At 44.5% G+C, this 25,246-nt stretch overlaps 1 protein-coding gene across 1 annotated transcript in view; it reads left to right on the forward strand.

Annotated features, from left to right (window-relative positions):
- The window catches only part of LOC137504094 (ghrelin-like), a 65,045-nt gene that overhangs the window by 38,076 nt on the left and 1,723 nt on the right, over positions 1-25,246 (forward strand). Inside the window, exons 2-4 of the mRNA XM_068232069.1 lie at positions 6,869-6,952; positions 15,862-15,998; positions 21,922-22,033. Of these exons, the coding sequence (XP_068088170.1) occupies positions 6,869-6,952; positions 15,862-15,998; positions 21,922-22,033 (333 nt within the window). The remainder of the gene's footprint in view (positions 1-6,868; positions 6,953-15,861; positions 15,999-21,921; positions 22,034-25,246) is intronic.

Below are 25,246 nucleotides of genomic sequence, written 5' to 3' on the forward strand. Positions count from 1 at the left end.
CATGATTACGTGCCCTTGTGGGCTCAAGTATATAGGAAAGACAAAAAGGAACGCATAGGGGAACATGTAATTAACATCAAAGAAGCAGATGAAAAGAGCCCATGGGGGGGACACTTTGCATTGTTCCATGACAGGAATCCAGAGTGTTTGCGATTTAAAGGCATTCTGAAACCCAGCAGAAATAAACGGGGAGGTGACCATGAAAAATTGCTGTATCAGACTGAGAATAGGTGGATCTATAATTTGGGAACATTAATTCCAAATGGATTAAATTCCGATCTAAATTTGGTCCATTTCCTGCCTGAATGTAAAAAGTAATCTAGTGCAGCTGAGAAAATGTATGTGGATGGCTGGGATACGTCAAAGAGGTGTGTTCCCCCTTTAGAGAAATGACAGGTATGCTCCTGTTGAGAACAATATTGTAGCATGTCTATTTGGCTCAAAAATATCAAATATACTGTGAGACTGAAGTCTTATGGGCGTTATGTTTAGGATTTGTATGAAAATGAAAATTACACAATAGTTTGACATATTGCTACACTGGAAAGTTATCTGAAGGCGAAAATGAGGTATGGTCCTTGCTATATGAAGAAAACTAGGCTTGGTTACAAAAAGAGGTGGTGCTATAAGCATGAAATGAATCACAAGTTCCGTATGCCAAAACGAGGCTAGGTTTGAGCGATCGTTTGAGAGAGTACGCCCACTACCTTTCATCCACAGCGTCATCACACTGAAGAAGCCCACGTGATGTGGGCGTAACGCGTATGTGGGCGTGGTAAGCTGCGAATGGCTGACGGGACGCTCCTTCACCGCACACATGCTGGGAGTTTTTGGGCTGTACTGACCGGGTACCTGGTGTCGCGGGACGCCGCGATAGAGCTGTAAGAAACTCTACACTCTGAAGAAAAGGTAAAAGCTTATGTTACCATATGGTGGTTGCCAGAAGAGGAAACTTTTGCTGCAAGTGACTGTTACATCGGGGCCGTGCATAGCTGTTGCGGATTTACAGCTGCTGGCTTACAATAAGGCGGAATCTGGCTAATTAGGCAGCATGGAAATTATGGACTATGGTCTATTAGTGAAGCTGTGCGCGGTGGTTTCCGTGATTTTTTGAAAGGACTAGGCAAGTCAGCTCTGAGCCCAGTAAAGTGGACAACCAGACGCAGTCTTACAGTTTCCACATGAGTTCAGCTTCAAGAGATCGGTCGATCTAGATTGTATGCATATGGTGCAACTGGTGTTGGGTGTGTGGTTAGGAGCGCTCCTGTTAGGATAGCCAATGCAGTTTTTTATTGGGGGGGAGGCCTTAGGTTTGGAGAATCAGCTGGTGTTTGGAAGTGGTTATTGATCAATAAAGTTTTGTAATTGTATAGTTCTTTGAGTGGCGGTCACTCTTTTGTTTGCGCTACTTATATAATTTGGTGACTTGCCTTCCCCTTAATCGGGTGAACTAATTATTTAAGGACCTGTGCACCGGATTTTACAATTTGCAGTTTAGTTGGATGGCCTTGTCTTGGTAGGTGTACAGTTGTGCCATACTCCTTCCATTTCTGAATGATCGCTTGAACAGTGCTCCGTGGGATGTTCACGGCTTTGGAAATCTTTTTGTAGCCTAAGCCTGCTTTAAATTTCTCAATAACTTGATCCCTGCCTTGTCTTGTGTGTTCTTTGGACTTCACAGTGTTGTTGCTCCCAATATTCTCTTAGACAACCTCTGAGGCCCTCAGAGTAGCTGTATTTGTACTGACATTAGATTACACACAGGTGGACTCTATTTAGTAATTAGCACTCATCAGGCAATGTCTATAGGCAACTGACTGCACTCAGATCAAAGGGGGCCGAATAAGTATGCACACACCACTTTGCAGTAATTTATTTGTAAAGAATGTTTGGAATCATGTATGATTTTTCGTTCCACTTCTCATGTGTACACCACTTTGTGTTGGTCTTTCGTGTGGAATTCCAATAAAATTGATTCATGTTTGTGGCAGTAATATGACAAAATGTGGAAAACTTCAAAGGGGCCGAATACTTTTGCAACCCACTGTATATTTAGAATTTGGCAAAACACAGATGGGCATGATACCCAAACAGTAGACTGTCTTTACCTAAAGTGCTTTTTTTTGTGCTCAACCACCAAAAAAGGCACACCTCAAGGTTAATTCAATCAGAATAACATTTGCTCTCAAAAACGTAGATGCATATGTATCACAAAAGTTTTAAAACCATAATTCGTACTCATTGCATTGACTAGCATTTAGTCTAAATCTCATTACATCATACCCCAATGCAATTATTATACAAAAGTATCCATTAACAATTACACAAAGCAGTAATCGCTGTTCATTTGTCAAGTCCAAAACGAAAGTGTCTTTGCTGTAATAACTCATATGTGTCTGGTCGCGGAATTTTCGCTATGTTAGTTGGTAAGGTAGGTGATCTGGCAATCGAGAAGTTTATGCTGCCCTCACACAATTTTAACGTGTCTTCCAGAATTGGTTGTAGGTAATTTAACTGTCTTTTTTTGTATACATTTCTGGCCACCCATTTCTTTTTCCCCTTTTGTGCTGAAAATTTTACTCTTGTTGCCCTTCTTTCGGCTTTGTTTCTGCTCCTTCTCAACAACTGCATGTGTTCTTTTTACATTATTGTTATTTGCCAATGCCACCAACATAGTTCGGCATTCCATGCCATCTATACCATAGTGGATCCTTTTGGTACGGTATTTGAGAACAGTGCTATGATAAACTTCAATAGGTCCAGTCTGACAGGCCCAGATTAGAAATTTAAATTCAGCCAATAGTTTTGGATCTGTCACTATTGCATACAATCTCTCATAAGCTGGAGTTCTTTCAAACAGCCAGATACTTGTTTCGTCTTCTCTTGCAGTCTAGGTTGGGTGACAACAAGAGTATCTTGTTCCTTCTTCAATCCAGGTGTGTTCATTGCGAACATGGTGCAGTAAAGAAAGCCAATTCCTCTCCAGTGTATCAGCATTTTTATCACAATTTTCACAGACCAATAAAAAAAGATTGTTTATTTTTTCAATCCAAGGTTCTAATGCTTTGTTTTCTCTTTTTTTGGAAGACTCATGGATCTTTTTTGTAATGTTTTTGGCAAAATGCCAAGTATCGAACTGGTGTGTGATGTTACTGTATTTACTACTCATTGTTTTTCGAATTCCTACATGTCGGTCAGAGCCAAAGATGAAAATATCAAGTCCTTGGTCAACTATTCTAGACATGCATAACTCAAATGCGTACTTCTCCATTGCTACGGATGACTTGCATTGGGAAGATTGAACAACTTCAAAGTCCAATATCTTGTTGGAAACTAGATCCATTACTGTGTAGACACAATACTTAGCGTTATGGCCAGGGCTGTCGCATTGACCATCCCCACAAATAGTCAAAGTGTTACGATGTAGTTCTTGTATGGTATTTTGTTTTTCAGTTTCCCATGCCTGGTGAATAGCAGGAAAACAATATTTGGTTTGATAAGTATGAAAAGTTCGCTCAGTAAAATGTGCTATGCCCAAAAGTGTTAGTAATTGTGAAACACCAGTGTAACCAAGTCCTGCACATAGTATAGAAGAGGCAAGTAATAAGTTCCCAGCATACTGGCGTTTAACTTTTGGTTGCGATTCAAATAGTTTGTGGCTGTGACCATCTTCACAAACTCCACGGATGACTACTGCAGTTCCCCGCATTTGTATATTATTTTTTATGATACGTTTTAAACAAGAGGTTTCCTGACATCTTACTTGTTTAATAAGTTCGTCAAGACATTCTTCAAAGACAATATATTTGCGCATTTTTACTACTTTGGATATATTATCTGTACTTTCTTCAGTCGTGTCATGACCTAAAGTTTCATCATTTGCACATACTTGACTACAATCTGATGGCAATGTAACATTCAGGGGGTCAAAGTCTGGATCATCGTCTCGTCTATCTGTATTAGTACTACTGACATTTAGGTCATCTTCCTCAATACTTTCATGGTATGATTGCTGTACATTTTCTCCTGTAAAATCGGTCAGTTGATCTTCCCAATCATTATTTTTCTCTACTCTTACATAATGAATTTTGGGGACAATTGGACTAAAAGTTTCATCTGTAGGTATTGTTGGAAACATTTGAATTCCGGAATCCATAGGATCTGCTGTTTTGATAGGTGTTGAGAACGGCACACTATATGTATGTTCATTGTGCATGCAGAGTCCATTAACTATATAATTTCCCTGTAGATCAGTGTTTTCAGTTTGAGTTGAAACATCTGTAGTAGTAAGTAGGCTTTTAAAAGCTAGAAACCCTAAATTTGCAGGATATGTTAAGGAGATCATTGGGAATAAGAGGAAAAAATCAATTTTTCAAAAAGACCTTATAGTTTTTTAAAAAATCGATTTTAAAATTTCGAAGGAAAAAAAGTATACTTTTAAATGCGGTAAATGTCACTTTTAGTAGCAAACCCAACGGTAGTGTAATTTTACATGCATCAAAAGAAAGAGCAATAAATTTCCTGACGGGGTTTCCAGGGGGCCCATACGCAGCCACAGCGCTTTGGCCAGGGATCGCTATACAGCTGCAATATGGCTGTATGAAGATCCCTGGCATTTTTTCCTATTTTCCCAATTTTTTTTTTTTTTTTATGTTTAGAGTGCGGGAATTTTTTTTTTTTTTTTTTAATTATGTGGGGTCCCCCCTCCTGAAACTTTTTAACCCCTTGTCCCCCATGCAGGCTGGGGTAGCCAGAATGTGGAGCTCCGACCGATTGGGGCTTCACACCCTGACTATAACAGCTGCAAAAAAGGTCCCTTAATGCCGATTTTTGTTCCGGGGTATCTGTTGGGGGGGCCCCCAGGTTTATTTTGCCCTGGGGCCCCATTGTTGCTTAAACCGGCCCTGTCTGTGTTCCTTTCTGTTCTACATAAGATGCATTACCTGATGGTGGTGTATGATTTATCTCTGCATGCTTTTCTTCAGTAAAGAATTCTAACTAGTTATACTGGGTGCCTATCTGAGTGTACACATCACTCTGCTCCATCACACAAATGGTAGCTGGCAGGAGTAAGGCATATGGTGTTAAGGCTAGGTAGTCCGGTCTGGATTATTATGTACCATCGCCTTTTCCTGTTCGAATCTCTGAGAACTGAGGGTAGTTCATTGGTCACTTCTAGTCTTCTAAAGAAGATGTCTATATGCATACAGTTAGACAAATTATTTGTGGTAGCATTATACATCCAGCACCAAGGTGACCTCTACGGTTTCAACCTGATAAAAAAAACTGATTCCTCTTATTACTTAGGCTAATTCGGATCTCTTCAACCTAAACACAGTACATATTTCAGGAAATAAACACATGACAGTGGATGCTCTAAGTGTCAGTAGGAGGCAACAAATGGTCCCTGAAAGAAAACATTTTCCATTGGCTGACCCGCATCTGGCCAATTCCGGCCATAGACCTATTTGCACTTAGTATCAACCACAAGCTTCCTTGGTTATTCTCCATGCCACAACTCTGTGGGGACAGATGTTCTAACTCAAGCTTGACCTCCTCTCCTGGTTTATGCCTTTCACGCAAATCCTCTAATCTCCTACATCCTCAAAAAGACAAAGGTAAGGTATGAGAAGACCCCTGCAATAGCAATAATACCTTTCTGGCTGAAGATACCCTGTATTTTGCTGTAGTCAAACTGCCATAGTCCCTCTTCCAGTTTCCTCCAATCCTCTAGATTGTAAGCCTCCTCCTTCAGTCTCCTACCTGTTCATGCACCTCTGAGTAAACTCTTGAGTAAACTCGACTTGCAAAATCTCCATGCTCCCATCCAGTGACTGACTAAGCATTAACTTGTACTCATACTGTGCTGTGTGATCTGATTCGCATGTTCCCCTGTATTGTCTTATTGCTGTATGTCACCCCTAAATATTGTCTGTAACCTTAAAGGGACACTTAAGTCAAACAAAAAAAATGAGTTTTACTCACCTAGGGCTTCCAATAGCCAGCTGCAGCTGTCCGGTGCCCTCGCCGTCTCCCTCCGATCCTCCTGGCCCTGCCGGCAGCCACTTCCTGTTTCGGTGACAGGAGCTGACAGGCTGGGAACGCGAGTGATTTTTCGCGTTCCCAGACACATTAGCACCCTCTATGCTGCTATATGGTATATGATATATGCTATAGCAGCATAGATGGCGCTATTGTGGCCAGGAACGCGAAGAATCACTCGCGTCCCCAGCCTGTCAGCTCCTGTCACCGAAACAGGAAGTGGCTGCCGGCAGGGCCAGGAGGATCGGAGGGAAATGGCGAGGGCACCGGACAGCTGCAGCTGGCTATTGGAAGCCCCAGGTGAGTAAAACTCATTTTTTTTTGTTTGACTTAAGTGTCCCTTTAACTAATGTCCAGAGCTGCGTAATATGTTGGCACTTTATAAATACAATAAATAAATAATCTCCAATCCCCGTGCCCCAGAAGAGCCATCTTGTAGCCTGGATCCTGAGAGGGGGAGGATTACAGCTGTAGACTTTTTTTTTTTTTAAATCTGTTATTCAAACTTTACAGAAATCCAGAAAAAATACACTTTAGAATTTGGGGAAATCTGTCTGATTTTGCCTTAAAAAAACATTCTTGAGCCTGCGGCCTATATGCAACTTTTTCTCCTGAGTTTTCTTCTAGGTGATATTTCCATACTTTGCCAATAAAATGGATTATAAAACAACGGCAACCAAGAAAGTACTCAAAATAATTTAGATAGTATTTTTTCAACTTTTTGCTACTTTTCTACTTATTGCAAAGTGCTGAAAAATGATCTCTAGGAGAAAAACTGAATTGAATAAAGGTCTTCATCTAATATTAACATTCTGGATCTTTACAGGTGGGGCTAGATTTGGTCCTTGGAGTCAATACACACAGAACGTACAAGTATCTGCTTTGTCCAATCTGATGTCTGTCCACTTAGGTAAGTATAGTAAGCTGGTAAGCATGTGATTTTTGCACGCACGGTCACACCTGAGAAGTAGCATGAAGAAGAGGACAGCCCCGATCTTCAATCCAAAAAGCTCTTGCCATATTTCTTTGAGGGTCAGCGCTCAGCAAGAGGGATCCAGAGGACAGCATAGGAAGCCTGTACAGTATCCAGAGGCTTCCCTTTTCTTAGGTAAGTTTGTGGGGGGGGGGGGGGGGGTTTACCCGAGGTTCATCTCCGGTAGACGTTAATGCCTGGCACACACCATAGAATTTCCCATCAGATTGACGGGTCAAATTGATTATTTTTGTCATGTCCGATCTGCTTCCAATCGAGAACGGGATCGATTTTGTGCACTACTGAACTGAAAATCGATACCGTTGTCGATTGGGAGCAGATCGGACATTACAGGGATTATCCATTCGACCCATCAATCTAATGGGAAATTTCCTCCCGTGTGACTCAAAGCGCTTGGGAGGCAGCCGTTAGGGCGCGCTCAAGAGGCCACCCTGCAGTGTAATGCTGGGTACACACTATGAGATTTTCTGGCCGATTTACTGTCAGATTGATTATTTCCAACATGTCCGATTTGCTTTCCGATCAATTTCCGAGCATTTTCCGATCATTTTCCTATTAAAGTTATTGGAATTTGATCGGAAAGCAAATCGGACATGTTGGAAATAATCGATCTGACAGTAAATCGGCCAGAAAATCTCATAGTGTGTACCCAGCATTAGGGTGTCTTGTGCCTAAGAACTCCTTACTGAATAGGTGCTGGTTTACCGGAATAGAAATTGCCAAGATTTGAAGCCAGGTCTTCTATGTCAGAGGCAGTACCCTTAAAGGACAACTGAAGCGAGAGCTATATGGAGGTCGCCATGTTTCTGACATTTTGTCAAACCTGACAAGATTAGGTGCATGCTTGCTTCAGGTGTGATTCAGACACTACTGCAGCCAAATCAGCAGGACTGCCAGGTAACTGGTATTGCTTAATGAGGACTTCCTCTCTGCTCTAAAAGATAAGCAACAGCATAATAACCTTTAAAGAAAAAAACATTTCTTTGTTACAGCTGATGCAAATCCTGCATTACATTTGCAGTGTGTCTACTTCCTGCATTCATGGGAGCAGACATAAAGCTAACATCCTTTGCTTACCAATTAGCTGCTCTGCCAAGGCAGCCAGCTGAGACAGCTGAGAGATCAAACTACAACATGTGATTAGTCACAGATGAGGGGGAATTAGACAGGCTAAACTCTCTAAATACATACAGGGTGCATTTCTCTGTGTTTTCCTTCTGTCCTGTGCAAGAATCAGCCTCCATATCCCTCTCGCTATAGTTGTCCAGGGCCGGTTCTCTCATGACGCAAGGTGAAACATCTGCATCAGGTGCAGAGATTACAGGGGCAGCATGTTTGTACTGTGTGTTTACACTAACAGCATACAGTCAGAGTAGGAGGAGGAGTGAGGTGAAGAGGTCATCATTGGAGAAAAGCAGCTTTTGTGGAGTCTGACAGTGGACGGACGGACAGGGGAGGAGGGTTTGGGGGGTAGCAGGGTTTCATTCGACTTGCACAGCAGAAGGGAGGAGGTGGCACTGCTGTCCTGACTGAGGAGCAATGGAGTGGCTGAGGGTAAGCAGTTTTTGTTACAGACTTACAGCCAGCCAGTGTGCTATTGTGTTGAGCTGCAGCATGTCATGTGAGAACATTTAATTAAGCAGAGTAAATTGTTGGGTGTCGTACAATTATTCCAAATCAGGGGGTTTGGGGGGCATCCTCACAAGTTTGCCTCAGGCAGCTAAATGTCTAGAACCGGCCTTGCAGTTGTCCTTATTACACTATCCAACCACTGTCCCAGGTATAAGCCCCCTGGATCCTGCTTCTACAACCCATACCCATGTTGGGCTGCGCTTCATAGTGCACATGTTCAGTCCATTTTTCTTGCTGTGACAAATATTATCGGTTTTATTTTCCACCCTTTGCAGCCGTGGCTGGAGACAGAGCACACATGACCCCTGGACACAGGACAATGCCTCTGCCTTTAATTCTGGTCTATTAACAAAGAAAACCGCCGCTGTTAGTAGTAATCCCAGAACTACACTCATATCTCTGTTGCGGAGTAATAATCCACCAAACCAAACACGACAACAAAGGCCGAGTGGCGGGAAGGGCCATCGCCAGATCTCTGAGCTCATGTCCTCACAATTCGCATTCTGAGGTTGTGACTTAAGCGCTGTTAGGATTCCACGTCGATGACGCTTCCCAGCTGATATAAATAGCATCTCTTTATTCTGCTTTCCTATAAATATATAAACAGGTGGAGGAGGGTTTACATCTCACACCGGCTCTTTCACGTAAGTCATCTGCACTCTGCGGATACACTGAAGGCATTCGCTGTAGGATTAGAAGCGGTCTCTACAAGCAGACCTAGACCTGACCCTGTCATCAGTGTGAGTCGATGTGATTGGCTCATAGTGACCATGGGGTCAGGAGTCTCCTGACCAGCTCAGGGAGCTCTGCTGTCATACTGACGGCAGAGGTAGGGGGAGGCGAGAGATTGGCGGGAGCGTGCCGCCGGGAGGATTGACATCTACACCCTGGCAGAGATAACAGGAGCAAAACGGCGGAGATTTCAATCAGCTCGGCCAGTAAGCGGTTGATTTGGTCAGCTTTTCTGCATCATATTGTTTCTCCAGTCAAATTGGCAAGTACATTTGCTCTGTTTCTGCTAAATTTCACCTTATTTTTTATTTTCTGGATGGAAGAAATTGTTTAGCTGCAGATACAAACGATACTCAGCACTAGGGATGATCAATTAGTTGCAAATATTTTTGAGTTTATGCAGATTTACCTTATATGCTGGCGTATAAGGCGACTGGGGGTATAAGACGACCCCCCAACTTTTCCAGGTTAATTCAATTCACTTTATTGTCATTGTGTAACACAACAAAATTACTTTTCATGACAACCCCACGGTGCATATAGGGAACATAGTGATAGTAACAAGGAAGAGAAGAAATTATACAAGTATGCCAGGCATTACAGATGTTTAAACAATTTGTACACAGTGTTAATTATTTCAGAGAGGATTCAGAGTTCATCAAGTTTATGGCGGATGGGAAAAAGCTGTTTTTCAGCCTGTTTGTGTGTGTGCGGATTGATCTAAAACGTTTACCTGATGGAAGGAGCTCAAACAAGGCATTTCCAGGGTGAGCGCTGTCCTTGATAATGTTTTTGGTCCTTCTCACGCTGCGAGTATTATACAAAAGTTCCAGTGATGGTAGTTCAGTGCCAATAATGGCTTCTGCTGTTTTAACAACTCGCTGCAGGGCTTCTCTAGTAGCCTTCGTGCAGCTATTGTACCAGGCCGTCACGCAAATGGTCAGAACGCTTTCTATAGTGCATCTGTAGAAATTAACCAGCAGCTTCTGTGGGAGGTTAGCGCTCCTTAGTTTTCTCAGAAAGTAGAGGCGTTGTTGTGCTTTGCCAGTTAGAGCTAAAGCATTGTCAGCCCAGGACAGGTTCTCTGCGATGGTGACTCCCAAAAATTTGAAGCTGGAAACTCTCTCCACAGCCTCTGCATTGATCATTAGCGGTAGGTGAGTGGTCTTTTTGGTGGTCCTAAAGTCCAGAATAATTTCTTTGGTCTTTGTATTTAATAACAGGTTGTTAATGTCGCACCATGCAGTCAGGTTCCTAACTTCTTCTCTGTATGCAGCTTCCTCATTGTCTGATATAAGCCCAATGACACTCGTATCATCTGCAAACTTAACAATTATGTTTGAGGTATGGATAGGCTGGCAGTCATGGGTGAAAAGTGCATAGAGGAGAGGGCTTAATACACAGCCCTGTGGCACGCCAGTGCTCAGGGTAAGGGTGGAGGATGTCTGTTTTCCTAGTCTGACAGTTTGAGGGCGATTAGTAAGGAAGTCCAATAACCAAGTACATATGGAGGGAGCAAGACCTAGTGCATGGAGTATGTTGGTCAGCTGGCTAGGTACAATGGTGTTAAATGCTGAGCTGTAGTCAACAAAGAGCATCCTAACATAGGAGTTGGGCTTTTCCAGGTGTGAGAGGGCAGCATGGAGAGCTACACAGATGGTAAAATGTAGGAGGTTGGGGTATACTCGCCGTATAAGACTACCCCACAGTAGGAGTGTCAGGCAGAGCTGTAATTACCTTATCCTGTGGTCATTCGGTAATAAGAAAGATAGATCATGCTCTCAGTTTACACAATAACTTGTAACAGCTTCTTGCTAACAGCCGCTGGCATGGGTAGCGGTGCAGCTTCCAGTGGGTCTTGACTGGTGACGTGTGCGCTCCACTGATGGGGTCACGCAGGAAGAGATTGTGGGGCTGTATTGTGGTGCACACACGTCACAAGTCAGGTGACGCCGGAAGCTGCACTGCTACCTGTGCGAGCGACTGCTTGCAAGAAGCTATTACAAGGTATTTTGTAAACTGAGAGTGCGATCTATCTTTCTTATCACTGGATGACTACAGCATAAGGTAATTACAGCTCTGATTGATGCCCTGACCCGGCACTGACACCCTTATACTCGGCGTATAAGACAACCCCAGACTTTTCAGAAGATTTTTCAGGGTTAAAAATTCATCTTATGCGCCGGTATATAGGTAATGTCAATTTTAATTCAAATATACGCAGCTTGAAAATGGACCAATCAAATCCCACCCAGGCTTAAACTGATTGGTCCATTTTCAAGCTGCTTATATTTGAATTAAAATGTACATAATCCTGCATGCGGATATATTTGCATCTCACTGATCATCCCTACTCAGCACCAAGTCATCTTACTACAGCTTTACGGGTAATTGTATGTAGCTTGGGATTTATAGAGCTATAGGGAATATGACTTTCAGCTTTATTATTATTATAATGATTTATTTGTATAGTGCCAACATCTACTGTAGTGCTGTACATAGTACAAAACAAATACTGGGGAACATGTATACATGAGCAGTTTAAGACACTGTACAGTCATGACATCTAGTAATACAAATACAACTATAGACATGTTGATGTGTGGTTTGAGACATCACCCATATTGGTACGAGTTCATATGATAAATTACCTCAGGATAAGAAACACTAGGAGGCGGTCCCTGTCCTTGCAAGCTTAGAATCTAGAGAGTAGTGAACTAGTGACATTACAGGGGTAAGCAGTTGAGGCATTGAACCTCTAACCTATAGATTATAGGTTTGTCTGAAAAGTTGTGTTTTGAGGGTACATTTGAAGGTTTCCAGGCTCGGAGCATGACTGACAAGCTGTGGGAGAGAGTGTCAGGCTGCATTTCCACTTGTGCGGTGCCAATCGCCGCGGTAAAAATTTGCATGCGGATGCGAAATTCACATGCGGGTCCATGCGAATTTTCATGCGAATTTGCAGGTGAATTCGCATGGATGACGATGTATGCGAATTTAAGCATGGCAGTGCTGGTGTGCTTTTCCATTGTTTCTATGCGAATTCGCATGAAAATTCGCATACCCAAACCTCATGCGAATTTTCTATTAAATACATTGTATGCGATTCGCATAGCGGTATGCGGTATGCGAATTCTGATGGCTCTGCCATGCGAATTTTTTCTGCACAGAAAAACGCAAAGGAATCCTGACAAGTGGAAACAGTCCCATTCACTTGTATTGCTATGCGAATTTGCATGCGAAAAACGAATGCGAATTCGCGATAGTGGAAATGAGCCCTCAAAGGAGAGTCAGGGCTTGTTTCCACTGTTGAGACGCGATTTCGCCGGCATTCCGACGCTTGTAAAAACGCATGCGGATGCGTTTCCACATGCGTTTTTACCCGCGATTTCGCGTGCGATTTCGCATGGCAGGGTGCCATGCGAAATTAACCATGACACTGCCAGGGCAAAATAAAATTGAAAAAGGTGCGAAATCGCACGCGAAATCGCGGGTAAAAACGCATGTAACAAACGCATGCGTTTTTACTATTAAATACATTAGCGGCGATTCGCATGCATTCCACTCGCAGGCGAATTCGTTGGCTCTTTTGTGCGTTTTTTTACCGCTGAAAAAAACGCACCTCAGCAACGCTACAGTGGAAACAGGCCCATCCACTTGCATTACATGTGCGAATCCGCATGCATTGGACGCATGCGGATTCGCGATAGTGGGAACGAGCCCTTAACTCTCGTGAGAAGTCCTGGATGCAGAAGTGAGAGGAGTTGACCAAGCTAGAGGATAAGAGGGTCTCCTGGTGGGAGTGAAAGTTCCGAGTGGGATGGTACCTGGAGATTAGTGAGGAAATGTATGGAAATGACAACTTAAGGGGCCCATACACTCAGCCGATTTTCTGGCCGACCGATCGATCCCGATCGATCGATCGATAGATCGATTGCAAATCGGTTGGTCAATCGACCGATCGATGGCCGATTTCGATGGATTTCCATCGAACTAGCAGGGTGGAAAATTTAGGTCGATCTGATGAGATTGCTTATCAGTTTGCATTGGCCTTAATGGAAATCTGATGGCAAAAAAATGCCATCAGATCGAATTTCAACAGATTTCAAACTGAAATCTATTGGAATTCTATCCTGGTAAAAAATGTTCTAAAAACGCATCAGATAGATCATCAGATGCATTTCTTATCTATCTGCTGCCAATCTGACGAGTGTATGGGCACCTTTACAGTATGTAGAGCTTTATATAATAAGTTGAAGAGTTTAAACCCGGAACCTTTGGATAATTGGTAGCCAATGCAGAGAGTGGCATGGAGGTGCTACATCAAAGGAGCGGGAGGAGAGGTGGATGAGGCGGGCAGCAGAGTTCAGTAGGGACTGGAGAGGTTACAGGTTTTTGGTAGACCGCAGAGTAGGTGTTACAGTGGTCAAGACGGGATATGATTAGAGCAAGTACAAGCAATTTGGTAGCCTCCTGCTCAGTGCTTAGACTTCGGCTACATTATACACTGCTTAATGATGTATCACTCCCAAATATTTTTACAGATTGTTTGCCCATCAGTTTTGGAATGATCATTGTACAGACACGTATCAGCTCTCAACCGAGCAGCATGTACTGTACTATGGGGGGGGGGGGGGGGGGGGGTAGAGCAGGAGATAGGAGGACCGGCAATTTCCTTTGACATGAGCTGTAAATGAAGGGATATTCCATCATTTTGGCCTCTTGTTTTTAAATGAGTGTTAGGAATAGGTAAAGGGAGTTAGAAGTAGGTAGAAGGAGGGTTAGCAATATTCTATTAGCAGCTTTCCCCGGCGCCCATTTTATGTACTCATCTCACCGCATGTCCTACATTTATATATCAAAATGACTAAATAAAAGTTTGAGGGCTTGATTCACAAAAGCATGATAACTGATCGCACGGCCGTGCTATGCAGTTACCACGCGATGTGATGTGTGCAAAGGTGTGTGCGCATAAAAGCTTACGCCCGCATGCTAGCGAAGGTTTGCGCGTGATTACGCACGCGTTTGCGCGTCAACGCACGTGTGATCGTGCACAAACCTTTGTTTAGCATGCGGGCGTAAGCCTTTACGCGCGCAAACCTTTGCACGCATCACATCGCGTGGTAACTGCATAGCACGGCCGTGCGATCAGTTATCGCGCTTTTGTGTATCAAGCACAAAGTTTGCTTTTAGGAATTAAAGCAAGTATAAGGCTGCTTCACAGTAAGACGTTACAGGTGCACGTTAGAGCAGCCTGTAACGCAGCCCACCGCACAGCAATGAAAAATCAATGGGGTGTTCACAGTGCCCACGTTGCGTTACATTGTAACGCAGCAGGTTACAAGAAAGTGCTGCATGCTGTACGTTATACTGTTTGCACATGCTCAGTGATGTTAGAGGAGGAGGTCTCCCCTCCTCCGCTGCCAGCCACATGGCTAATTAATATTCACTGCACTGTGACGTGCAGTGTTTACTTCCTGGAGTGGCCGCTCTGGGCGGCGATTGGCTGGCGGGACCACGTGATGCAGATCACGTGGTCTCCGCATCGCACAGCACAAAAAAGGCGCACCAAGAGCTGCATAACGCAGCTCTTGGTAGCGTCCTCCTCCAGCACCACCAGGCGTTGCGTTAGGGGCACGTTATGCGACCTATAACATCCCCTAAAACACAACGTCCTGGTGGGAAAGAAGCCTAAAGCTAAAAAACAAAAAAAAAATCCTTATGATATAATGAATTGTATGTGTAATACGGATAACGAATAGAACATTAGTAGCAAAGAAGAGTCTTTTATTTTCAGTCATATAGTTTTTGTTTTTTTATATAACATTGCATCATTCTGTCTTATTTGCAGTTTAGAAACCACAAGCAGCAATAATGACCCTTAGAACTTTCCTGCAGTAAAACCTTATCTCAAGCTGTCTCGCACTGTTTCTAGCAGTTTAGGGCTTCAGAAACAGGACTGTATTTGACCCAGTAAGTCGAAGAGCTCAGAGAAGCTCTTTTGCATAGGTAACTAATTTCTTTTTAACTCCTTCTGTACTGGAAAAAAACCATGATACTTTTTTTGCTACTAATGTTCTATTTCTTAGCTGTGCTACACATACAATTCATTATCTCATACGTTTATTTTCGCTTTGGGTTTGCTTGAATCAGGGATTACAGTTGGGAGCAGATATGGAGCAAGTTAGCTTGGCTAGGGATGGCCAATGAAATTCAGATCATTCAGAGTAGATGCAAACTTGATGGCCATTTTGCATGGCTTGAAAATGAACCAATCCAATTCCAACTTGGCAGAATTCAATTGGTCCATTTTAAAATTGCATACATTTACATTTAGCGTTTACATAATACGGAATTATTTTATTTTATGGACCATCCATAATCTCCACACTGGGAATGAAATGGAGCAGCTACATAAAATGACCGTTAAATTTGCATTCACCATGTCAACTTATTAACAGTTTTGCAGAGCAGAAGATTGGAGATGAGGCTGGGTAACGTGGCCCTCTTTGGGGCGGTCCTGTTCTGCCTGCTGTGGACGGAGGAGGTCCAGGCTGGCTCCAGCTTCCTGAGTCCAGCAGACATGCAGAAGAATGCGGTAAGAACATCACTTATATATGACTAGATTTCTAATGGAAGACATTGGAGGTTTCACAAATATGCTCAGTACAGCAAAGTCCTCATTATCTGAACCCGAGGTGCAGAGGCGGCATGAAAATAATAATAAAAAAAAATTATAAATACTACCTGCTCCACGCTGCCTCCCGGATGAATATGCGCCACTCCACACTACTCTTTTTGGCCTGCTTTATCCTCCACAGCGAACACTTTCAATCCAGCGCAGGAGATTTTGGCGCAGCTGGCGCCACTATAGACCGTAATAAGAATTACGGCTATAGCTGCGCACAGTGAGTAACTTCGGAGCCGTCAGAAGACGGAGCTGAAGTTACTTAAAAAAACACTATAAGCAATCGCTGGAAGCTGAATTATTTCATTCCCCACTATCCACGTGGACCTAGAGGGGGAATAGTATTTAACGTCGCCGGGAACTTGTGCAGCATCAGGATAAGCCATACCGGCTGTATCCTGCGCCCAAGTCTCCCTGTGGTGAAATCTCTCGTACGCCTCCACAGCCGGTGTAACGTCTGATCACCGGCAGAAGATATTCAAGATAACAGCGACCCGGAAGTACTTCCTGCATCATGGCTTAGCACTGATTGGAGGAAGCTGGTGGAGGCGGGGGAGCGAGGTGAGTGATGGCTGGAAGGGGCAAAAGGAGGCTAGCGACAATCAGATTGTCGCTAGCTTTGAGGGGGGACAGAAGAACCCAGTGGGGACTGACACCAGAAGGACACACAGGCATATCATTCGGCAGAGAACATGCCTCTGTATTCTATAACCTATATAACTATCCGCATTGGGTACACTTTAAGGATTCTGAGTTGATGCAAATTTGGCAGGTTGGGAAGTGACCAGATCAAATGCAGCAGCTGATTAGTTTGGTGCAGTGCCAGGCTGCATACATTTGCATCAACATGAAGCCTGTCATTGACCATCCCTAGTGTGTGTAGTCAGCCAGTTAGTGGTATTTAGGATTTCTATAGTGCCAGCATCTTTCCTGGCACGTATTATGTTTCAATGAGGCCTCCGGACAGGAAACTTGTGCTTGAGTATAGAGATTATGGAAAAGAAGCTAAGGGCCCTTTTACACTTCATGAATTGCAGTGCGATTTGGATAATAGCACTGTTGCAAAGCTGGAAAAAAAAAAAAAAGTAAGATGGAACTTGTGGTGCACTTCCAGGATTACTGCAGAAGTTGCACGGTAACGCTCTGCAGCTTCTGCGTTACCCGGAACACTCCCATCACTGCGCAGCCATTGTGTCATGTCCCATTGCTTGTAATGGCCATTGCCACGCGCTGCAGGTAGGCGGGAGTACCAAATGCCGTAAGTGTAAAAGGGCTCTTAAATGTCTACTTGCATGCAAATGTACAGAGCTTGGAACTGGACCAATCGGATGCATTTCCTGTCGATGTGGGTTGAGCCACTTCCAAGCTGCCTAAAACTTGCATGTCAGACAGAATTATGAGCATGTTATTGACTGTCTCTTCTGTTCTTACTCCTGCTGGAAAATGCTAATGACTACGGTCAGACCCGGATCATCCACAAGGCAAACCTAGGCAATTGCCTAGGGCCTGGAGAGAGTCTAGGGGCCTGGAGGAGGCTAGCCCCCACCAGATCTTAACCTGCCTGCTCTGTGATGCCCCTCATGTGCTGCTCTGCAAGACCTCCCCACATAGCAACAGAGCCAGGCTACTGATGCCTCTGCTGTTCACTGGCACCTGAAGGATGGAGTCCCGATGCTGCCAGGCAACAGTCCTCATATGTGTGCACTTTAAAGAAAACCCAAAGAAAACAAAAAAAAAGAGTTTCACTTACCTGGGGCTTCTACCAGCCCCTGCAGCCACCCTGTGCCTGCGCCATCACTGAACAATCCTCCAGTCCCCAATAGCGGCTAAGTTTCCTCAGAAACCTGCTTCCAGGAGCGCGATCAAGGTGCAGTGGCCATCGACTGGCCAGTCGGTGAAAAACAAAACGTAGCCTCTGCGGGGGACGGGAGGATCGTTGAGTGACGGCGCAGGCACAGAGCGGCTGCAGTGGGCTGGTAGAAGCCCCAATTTAGTGAAACTTTTTTTTGTTTGTTTTTAGTTTAGCTTGAGGTTTACTTAAAGGGAACCAGAGAGGATGGACTATACATACCTGGGGCTTCCTCCAGCCCCATACGCACGGATCGCTCCCACGCCGCCGTCCTCCGCTGCCTGGATCTGCCGCCACCGGGTCCCGTCATTGCCGCGAGTCGGCAAGTCGGCCGGCGGACGCGGCCAATTCTCCGCATCACCGGGTGCTCTCCCCATACAGATACGCATGTGGCTGAATACTGCGCAGCCGCATGCGTACATGTATGGAGGGAGCCCCTGTGATGCGGACAATTGGCCGCGTCCGCCGGAAGTGACGGGCCCGGTACCGGCGGATCCAGGAAGCTGAGGACGGCGGCGTGGGAGCGATTCAGGCTTATGGGGCTGGAAGAAGCCCCAGGTATGTATAAAATCTTTGCCCTTTTTCACCCCTCGTTCCTCTCTGGTTCCCTTTAAACTGAATATACACTTTACAGTTCTGTCAGCTGAATGGATCATTTGTGATTGTTTAGTGGGGCAGTTTAGGGACGATTAGGCCTTCTTCACATTCTAAATCACCAGCGCTATTGCAAGCGATGACCGATTTATAGAGCCCTTTTCAAATCGCTTTTCCCTGCGCTTTGCACTTAGAAAAGTGCTTTTCTAAGCGCTTTGCTGAGCAATCAAGATTTTAATTTCCTGACGTCAGTCAGCAAGTAAACTCTTTGACCCAGAAATGAATAAATATAATGGGGTTTATTCACTATAACAAATAGCAAGCCTTATCAGCGTTAGTACGCCTTATCAGAGTTAAATGTCATATCAGAGTTAACACGCCTTATCAGAGTAGCGCTATGAAGTTATGCCTGCTAATTGGCAATGCCGAGAGCTCCACTCATCCTGCCCTGAGCCCCTGTGGGTCCAATCACTTTAAAGGACATTATCCCCACACTTTTATTGGCCCAATAGGCTGCTTGTCAAGTTTCCTGTCAAGTGACAGACAGCCTATTGGGCCAATCAAAGTGTGAAGATAATGTCCTTTAAAGTGATTGGACCCGCAGGGACTAAGTGCAGGCCGAGTGGAGCTCACGGCATTGCCAATTAGCAGGCATAAGTTTGTAGCGCTTGCTATGCTACTCTGATAAGGCATGTTAACTCTGATAAGGTGTGTTAACTCGGATAAGGCATGTGAACTCTGATAATTATGATTTATTCATAAAAGTGCTCGGGAAATAGCAATTCAGAGCACTTTTTTTTTAAAACACTTTGCGATTTCCCTATACCTTCCATTCTGCAAAAATGCTCAGAAAATGGTACATTTAGCGCATTTGCGATTTTAATAAAACTGAAACTCTCACATTTGAACACTCTCATAGGAAATCATTGCACAAGCACTTTGGCCTAGTGCACACCAAAAACCGCTAGCAGATCCGCAAAATGCTAGCAGATTTTGAAACGCTTTTTCTGTAGCGTTTCAGCTAGCGTTTTGCGGTTTTGTGTAGCGGTTTTGGTGTAGTAGATTTCATGTATTGTTACAGTAAAGCTGTTACTGAACAGCTACTGTAACAAAAAACGCCTAGCAAACCGCTCTGAAGTGCCGTTTTTCAGAGCGGTTTGCGGTTTTCCTATACTTAACATTGAGGCAGAAACGCATACGCAATCCAAAATCTGCAGCAGCCCGGGAGTATGCGTTTCTGCAAAACGCCTCCCGCTCTGGTGTGCACCAGCCCATTGAAATACATTACCCAAGCGGATCCGCTCCCACAAGCGGATCGCAAACTGCAGCCGAAACGCTCTGGTGTGCACTAGGCCTATGAGAGCGATTTTTTTTTTTGACTGAGGCGCTGAGCTGTTTCCAGACCCCCAATTGCTTGTGCTCCTGTTTGATTGCCTGAGGAAGCGGGATAATCCCGTGAAACGCGTAGCACCTAGGAGCACCAATAAATTGCCGATTTTTCGACTGAACATTGTGTTTTATATTGGTTCTTGGTCTGTTGGATGGGTGGTGAGTACGTCTCCCCCCAATTTTTAATCTTAGCATTGTTTTTACTCTTTTTGGCGCCTCTGGACCTCGTCCTTATCACATAATCCACCTATGGTGGCAAGGAATCTTCCTACTTTCTATCTACAGAGAGCGACATCTTATACCTGAGTGGGGTCAGGTTCTAATTCTCCCCACTGGCATATGGAGTGGTTGCCTAGGGGCAACCCGTGTTTGTGAGTATAACTTTTTTCAATTAACTCATTTTTGACTGTTTTGAAATACCGCACCATTTGGGCTCTCGGTCTTTTGTTTTTGTTTTTGAAGTGCAGCTACTGTAACAAAAAACGCCTACCAAACCGCTCTGAAGTGCCGTTTTTCAGAGCAGTTTGCGGTTTTCCTATACTTAACATTGAGGCAGAAACGCATCCGCAATCCAAAATCTGCAGCAGCCCGGGAGTATGCGTTTCTGCAAAACGCCTCCCGCTCTGGTGTGCACCAGCCCATTGAGATACATTACCCAAGCGGATCCGCTCCCACAAGCGGATTGCAAACTGCAGCCGAAACGCTCTGGTGTCTTTTTATAAATTTGCCTCAGGCGGCAAAAAGTCTAGGGCCGGCCCTGAGTGAACCAAGCACCATTTTTAGCACCAAGGGCATCTCAATAGTACATTAAACATTTGACTCACTAATTCAAAAAAAACAATTTGACCTCTTCTTCTTACCTTTTAAAGTTTAGCAGAGACCCTTATTATCCTACTTCTGAGGCCAGCCCAACCGCAGACATTTCAGGCACATAAGGACTGCTGTAATTATTGTACTGCACAGAGCGAACAAAAGGTTTTGATCAGCATGGGGGGGGGGGAGGGGGGGGCAGAATTGAACACTGTGCTTCAAAGGGATTACAAAAGTCACAGATGCTATCTTCACACCTTCTCCTGGATGAATATTGGGCATCTAGAAGGGGAGGGGGGACATGGCAGCTTCTATGGCTATCAGAAACTAAGAAACAAAAGTGTTCCCTTTAAACAATGCAAATTGCCTGTCTGTTTCATGACACACTCTGTTTCAAGCTCTGCAGAGAGGAAATAGATAGAAAAATTGAGCTACTGAGCTGAAGTTATTCTCAGCAGCACAGGGGGAAGGTGATTACAAGGGATGAAATTTGGGGGGTCTGGAGAGAGAGGAGACAGAATGGGATGCACAGGCTTTACCAGCCGATTGCCACCAAATCTCTCTAAAGGCTGGGACCCACTTGCACGTTTTTGGCAGCATTTTGGAATCGCAGACAATCGTTGGCGATTCCCAAAAATGCTCTGCCATTGAAAGTGGAGGGAATCCCACTAATGTGATTGTGATTTGGGGTAATTGCAATCGCAGGGCATGTAGCATTTTGAGCGCGTTTGCACTCAATACTAAGTATATAATCACTGCAAAATTGCTTTTTTGTAAAACAGTATTATAATTGAACCAATGGTGTCTGAGTTTCCCGCTTCCATCTGTAGCCCCGCCCCCTAAAGGACGAGGTCACAGGTGCTTCTCTGATTGGTCCTAGAGAAGCACCTATAACCTTTAGGGGGCGGGGAAACAGACAGAAGTCAGACACCTGGTAAGTGTAATTAAGTTTTCTTTAAAAAAAAACAAAAAAAAAAACAGCTTTTAAACAGATTTTAAAGCACTGCAGCGATTCCTAGTGGGTTACAGGCCTAAAGCCATAGAGAAGCATTGCACACAAGATGCTCAGCTGGGCATGCAGAGAATGCTTGTCACACTGTCACCTATAATGATCACAGCTGCTGTAGCCTCTGCCACTCGCAGGGAATTGCAGCAGCACAAGCCACTGAGAGGTGCCTTTCTGAATTGCAGGTGACGATTCCCATGGACATCAGTGTGAAGATGACACTGGAGCAGTTCCAGAAGCAGAAGGCTGCTATACAGGACTTCCTGTACACTCTCCTTTCTCCAGGCCAATCACAAGGTGACTATACTGCATGGAGTACCTGGTAGACTGAGTATATTTGCCTGATCTCCCTGTTATAGTAACACTCCCTATAAAATACTGACTGCAGTGCTAGTGCTTCCCTAGGGACAAAACTGGGCAGTTGGCCCAGAGCCGGATGACAGCTTCCCCATGCTAATATTGGTCCCCACGCCCTGATTCGCTACAGAGCACTCGCAGATTAGCGCTACCTCCTGTGTCCTGTCTACATCCCCGAACACTGGCGCCTGTGACCCGGCGGCATGTCAAGTGAGTAGTTACATGCCAGTGGCATGGAAGGACACAGGAGGCATTGTGCTGGCCGGACAGGTGACTGGACCGGACCAAGTACCCTGCAGCAAACTGGGCCTGAGCAGAGACTAGGGGGAGACTAGGGTGCTGTCAATTGGCTCTGGGGCATTATACTATCGGGGGGAGGGGGGAACAAAGGGGCCACCTAATGCTACATCTGAGGGAGGGGGTCAGGGTGGCTCCATGGTAAAAAAAATATTCGGGGACCCCCAGCTCTGACTGACTGACTTAGTTGTAATACCAGTGAGTTAGAAGGTTTGGACGTGGCACACCTTGCCGTTTGAAGTTGGGTGCATAACGCAATACAATGAGCAAAAATTGGTTAGCACACCATTGGTAAATTCCAGAAGTAATGTTGACACATGCATTGAGGAATAAATACTTCTGCAATTTACCAATGCTGCACTAACCACTCTTGGACTTGCTAGTTGTAATAATAATTCTCCTTAGACTTAAAGGGTCACTTAAGTCAACCCCAAAAAATGAGTTATACTCACCTGGGGCTTCCAATAGCCCCCTGCAGCTGTCTGGTGCTCACGCCGTCTCCCTCCGATCCTCCTGTCCCCGCCGGCAGCCACTTCCGGTTTTGGCGACAGGAGCCGACAGGCTGGGAATGCGAGTGATTCTTCGTGTTCCCGGCTGCAATAGCACCCTGTATGCTGCTATATTGTATATGATATATGCTATAGCAGCATACAGGGAGCTATTGTGGCTGGGAACACGAAGAATCACTCGCATTCTCAGCCTGTCAGCTGCTGTCACCGAAACCGGAAGTGGCTGCCGGCGGGGACAGGAGGATCGGAGGGAGACGGCGTGGGCAGCAGACAGCTGCAGGGGGCTATTGGAAGCCCCAGGTGAGTAAAACTCATTTTTGGGGGGATGAATTTAGTGTCCCTTTGAGAGTCCTTTCACACTGAATCCATTCCATCGCATCAGACATATTTCTACATTAGTTCACATTATGGTGGGGCCCGTCAGAGTCATGTGCACATCTGCAGTGAAGCATACTTTCATTGTACTGTATGATCGCATCACATGCCAAATGCACTGTGCAACTTTTCTGCACTGCATCTTGCATAGTGTGAAAGGATCCCAATTCCCCTGGAGCAAGTACACATAATGGGAACCGTCAGGATGCCTCATCAGCAGACTTGTTCCAGTTGAGGCTGGGCACACAGGTGGCGTTGCCTGAAAGGCTTTGTTTTGTTGCATATGCGTTTGTTCTTTTTATATGCGTTTTCATTTCGCACAAGCGTTTTTCTTGCATTTTAACGCGTTTGCGTTTCGCACATGCAATTCTCAAATGCGTTTTGTATATTTTTTTGTATATGTGTTTTTTATGCAAATCACTAGGACGTCAACAGGAAGCGGAAATACATCAAACTTGTTTTTTTTGTTTTTTTTTAAACGCATTAAAAATGCATACAAACCGCTATACCTCTGCATCACCATTGACATACATTAGGTGCGTTTTAAATGCGTTTTAGAAAAAGATGAAGCATGTACAGCGTTTTCTAAAGCGCACATTGCTGAAAGCGAACGTATGCATTTTTTCATGTGTCCCATTGACTTACATTATGCGCATTAACCCTAGCGTTTCTGCCTAGTGTGTTCCGACCCTCAGCAATTTTCGAAAGCATTATATTGAAATGCCCTGCATTTATCTTGTGCACACTGATAGTCCCCACATTTCAGCCATGACAGGTATTCCTAATGCTAGGTGCACACGATATGATTTTTTGGCAGATTTACCAGCCAGATCGACTATTTCCAACAGGTCCGATCTGATTTCCGATCGATTTTCCATTGACGTGAACAGAAAATCGATTGTAAATCAGATTGGGCCTGTTGGAAATAGTCGATCTGGCAGGTAAGTCTGCCAGAAAATTGTATCATGTGTGCCTAGCATTAGAAGCATTGTCTTTATAGGTTATAAAGGGAATTTTGTAAAGGCTCCAGATCCTGCAGGACACCGGCTTTCATGCTAACACACACTGGGGATGATTCACTAAACCATGCTAACTCATAGTTCGGCCGCGCTAGCATTTTGCGCACATTATAACGTGCATAACGGTTTCCACGTGCAAATGCAAATTTTTGCACACAAAATACAAACATTTGCGTTTGTGCGCGGAAACCGTTACACACGTTATAATGCAGGCAAACCGCTAGCGTGGCTGTGCTGTGAGTTAGCATGCTTTAGTGAAACATCCCCAGTGTGTCTGAGACCCCATTGCACACAGTGATCAACATGTTATCTCTGACATTCCAGGAACAAAAATAACATCGGTGTATTTAGTCCTGATTTTATCTACTTTCGGATATCTCTTGCAAAATTCAACTTCAGACTAAAGGTGGCCATACATCTAGCGATTTGGCTGTACGATCGACTATTCGATGCGATCATTGTATAGAACTGAGAGAAGATTGAGTGTGTTCCAGTATTGCCAAATGATAAAAAGTGGCTGATTTGATGTGGAATGGACGTGCTTAGTTGATGGAGCAGGATGCAAGATATTGGACTACCGCACAGGAATCGGCTTCTCTTCACAGGTCATTCCATCGTCTCGGAATTGATTTGTGCATTCAGAGCATGGAGACACAACATCAGTCAAATCAAATGTGAAGGTGAATGGCATAGGATATCGTTTGCAGTGTGTGGGGTACTAGTCGATCAACAATACTGAAGTCGATCCCTCAATAAACTCAATCGCTTTGTCGATTGATTCAGAATCGCTAGATGTATGGCTACCTTAAAACCTGTAAGAATATTTTTCAGCCAGTCTGCTTTCCTAGCAGCCTTACCTTGCCCCGGTGTCTGTGGCAGTACTGAAATGCTGAGTGCCACCCATCTGTGCCCGCACTTCTGGCCAGTGGAAGAGTGGAAACACCCCCAGTGAT

This window comes from Hyperolius riggenbachi, chromosome 4 (genome assembly GCF_040937935.1).
Source record: "Hyperolius riggenbachi isolate aHypRig1 chromosome 4, aHypRig1.pri, whole genome shotgun sequence".
NCBI lineage: Eukaryota > Metazoa > Chordata > Amphibia > Anura > Hyperoliidae > Hyperolius > Hyperolius riggenbachi.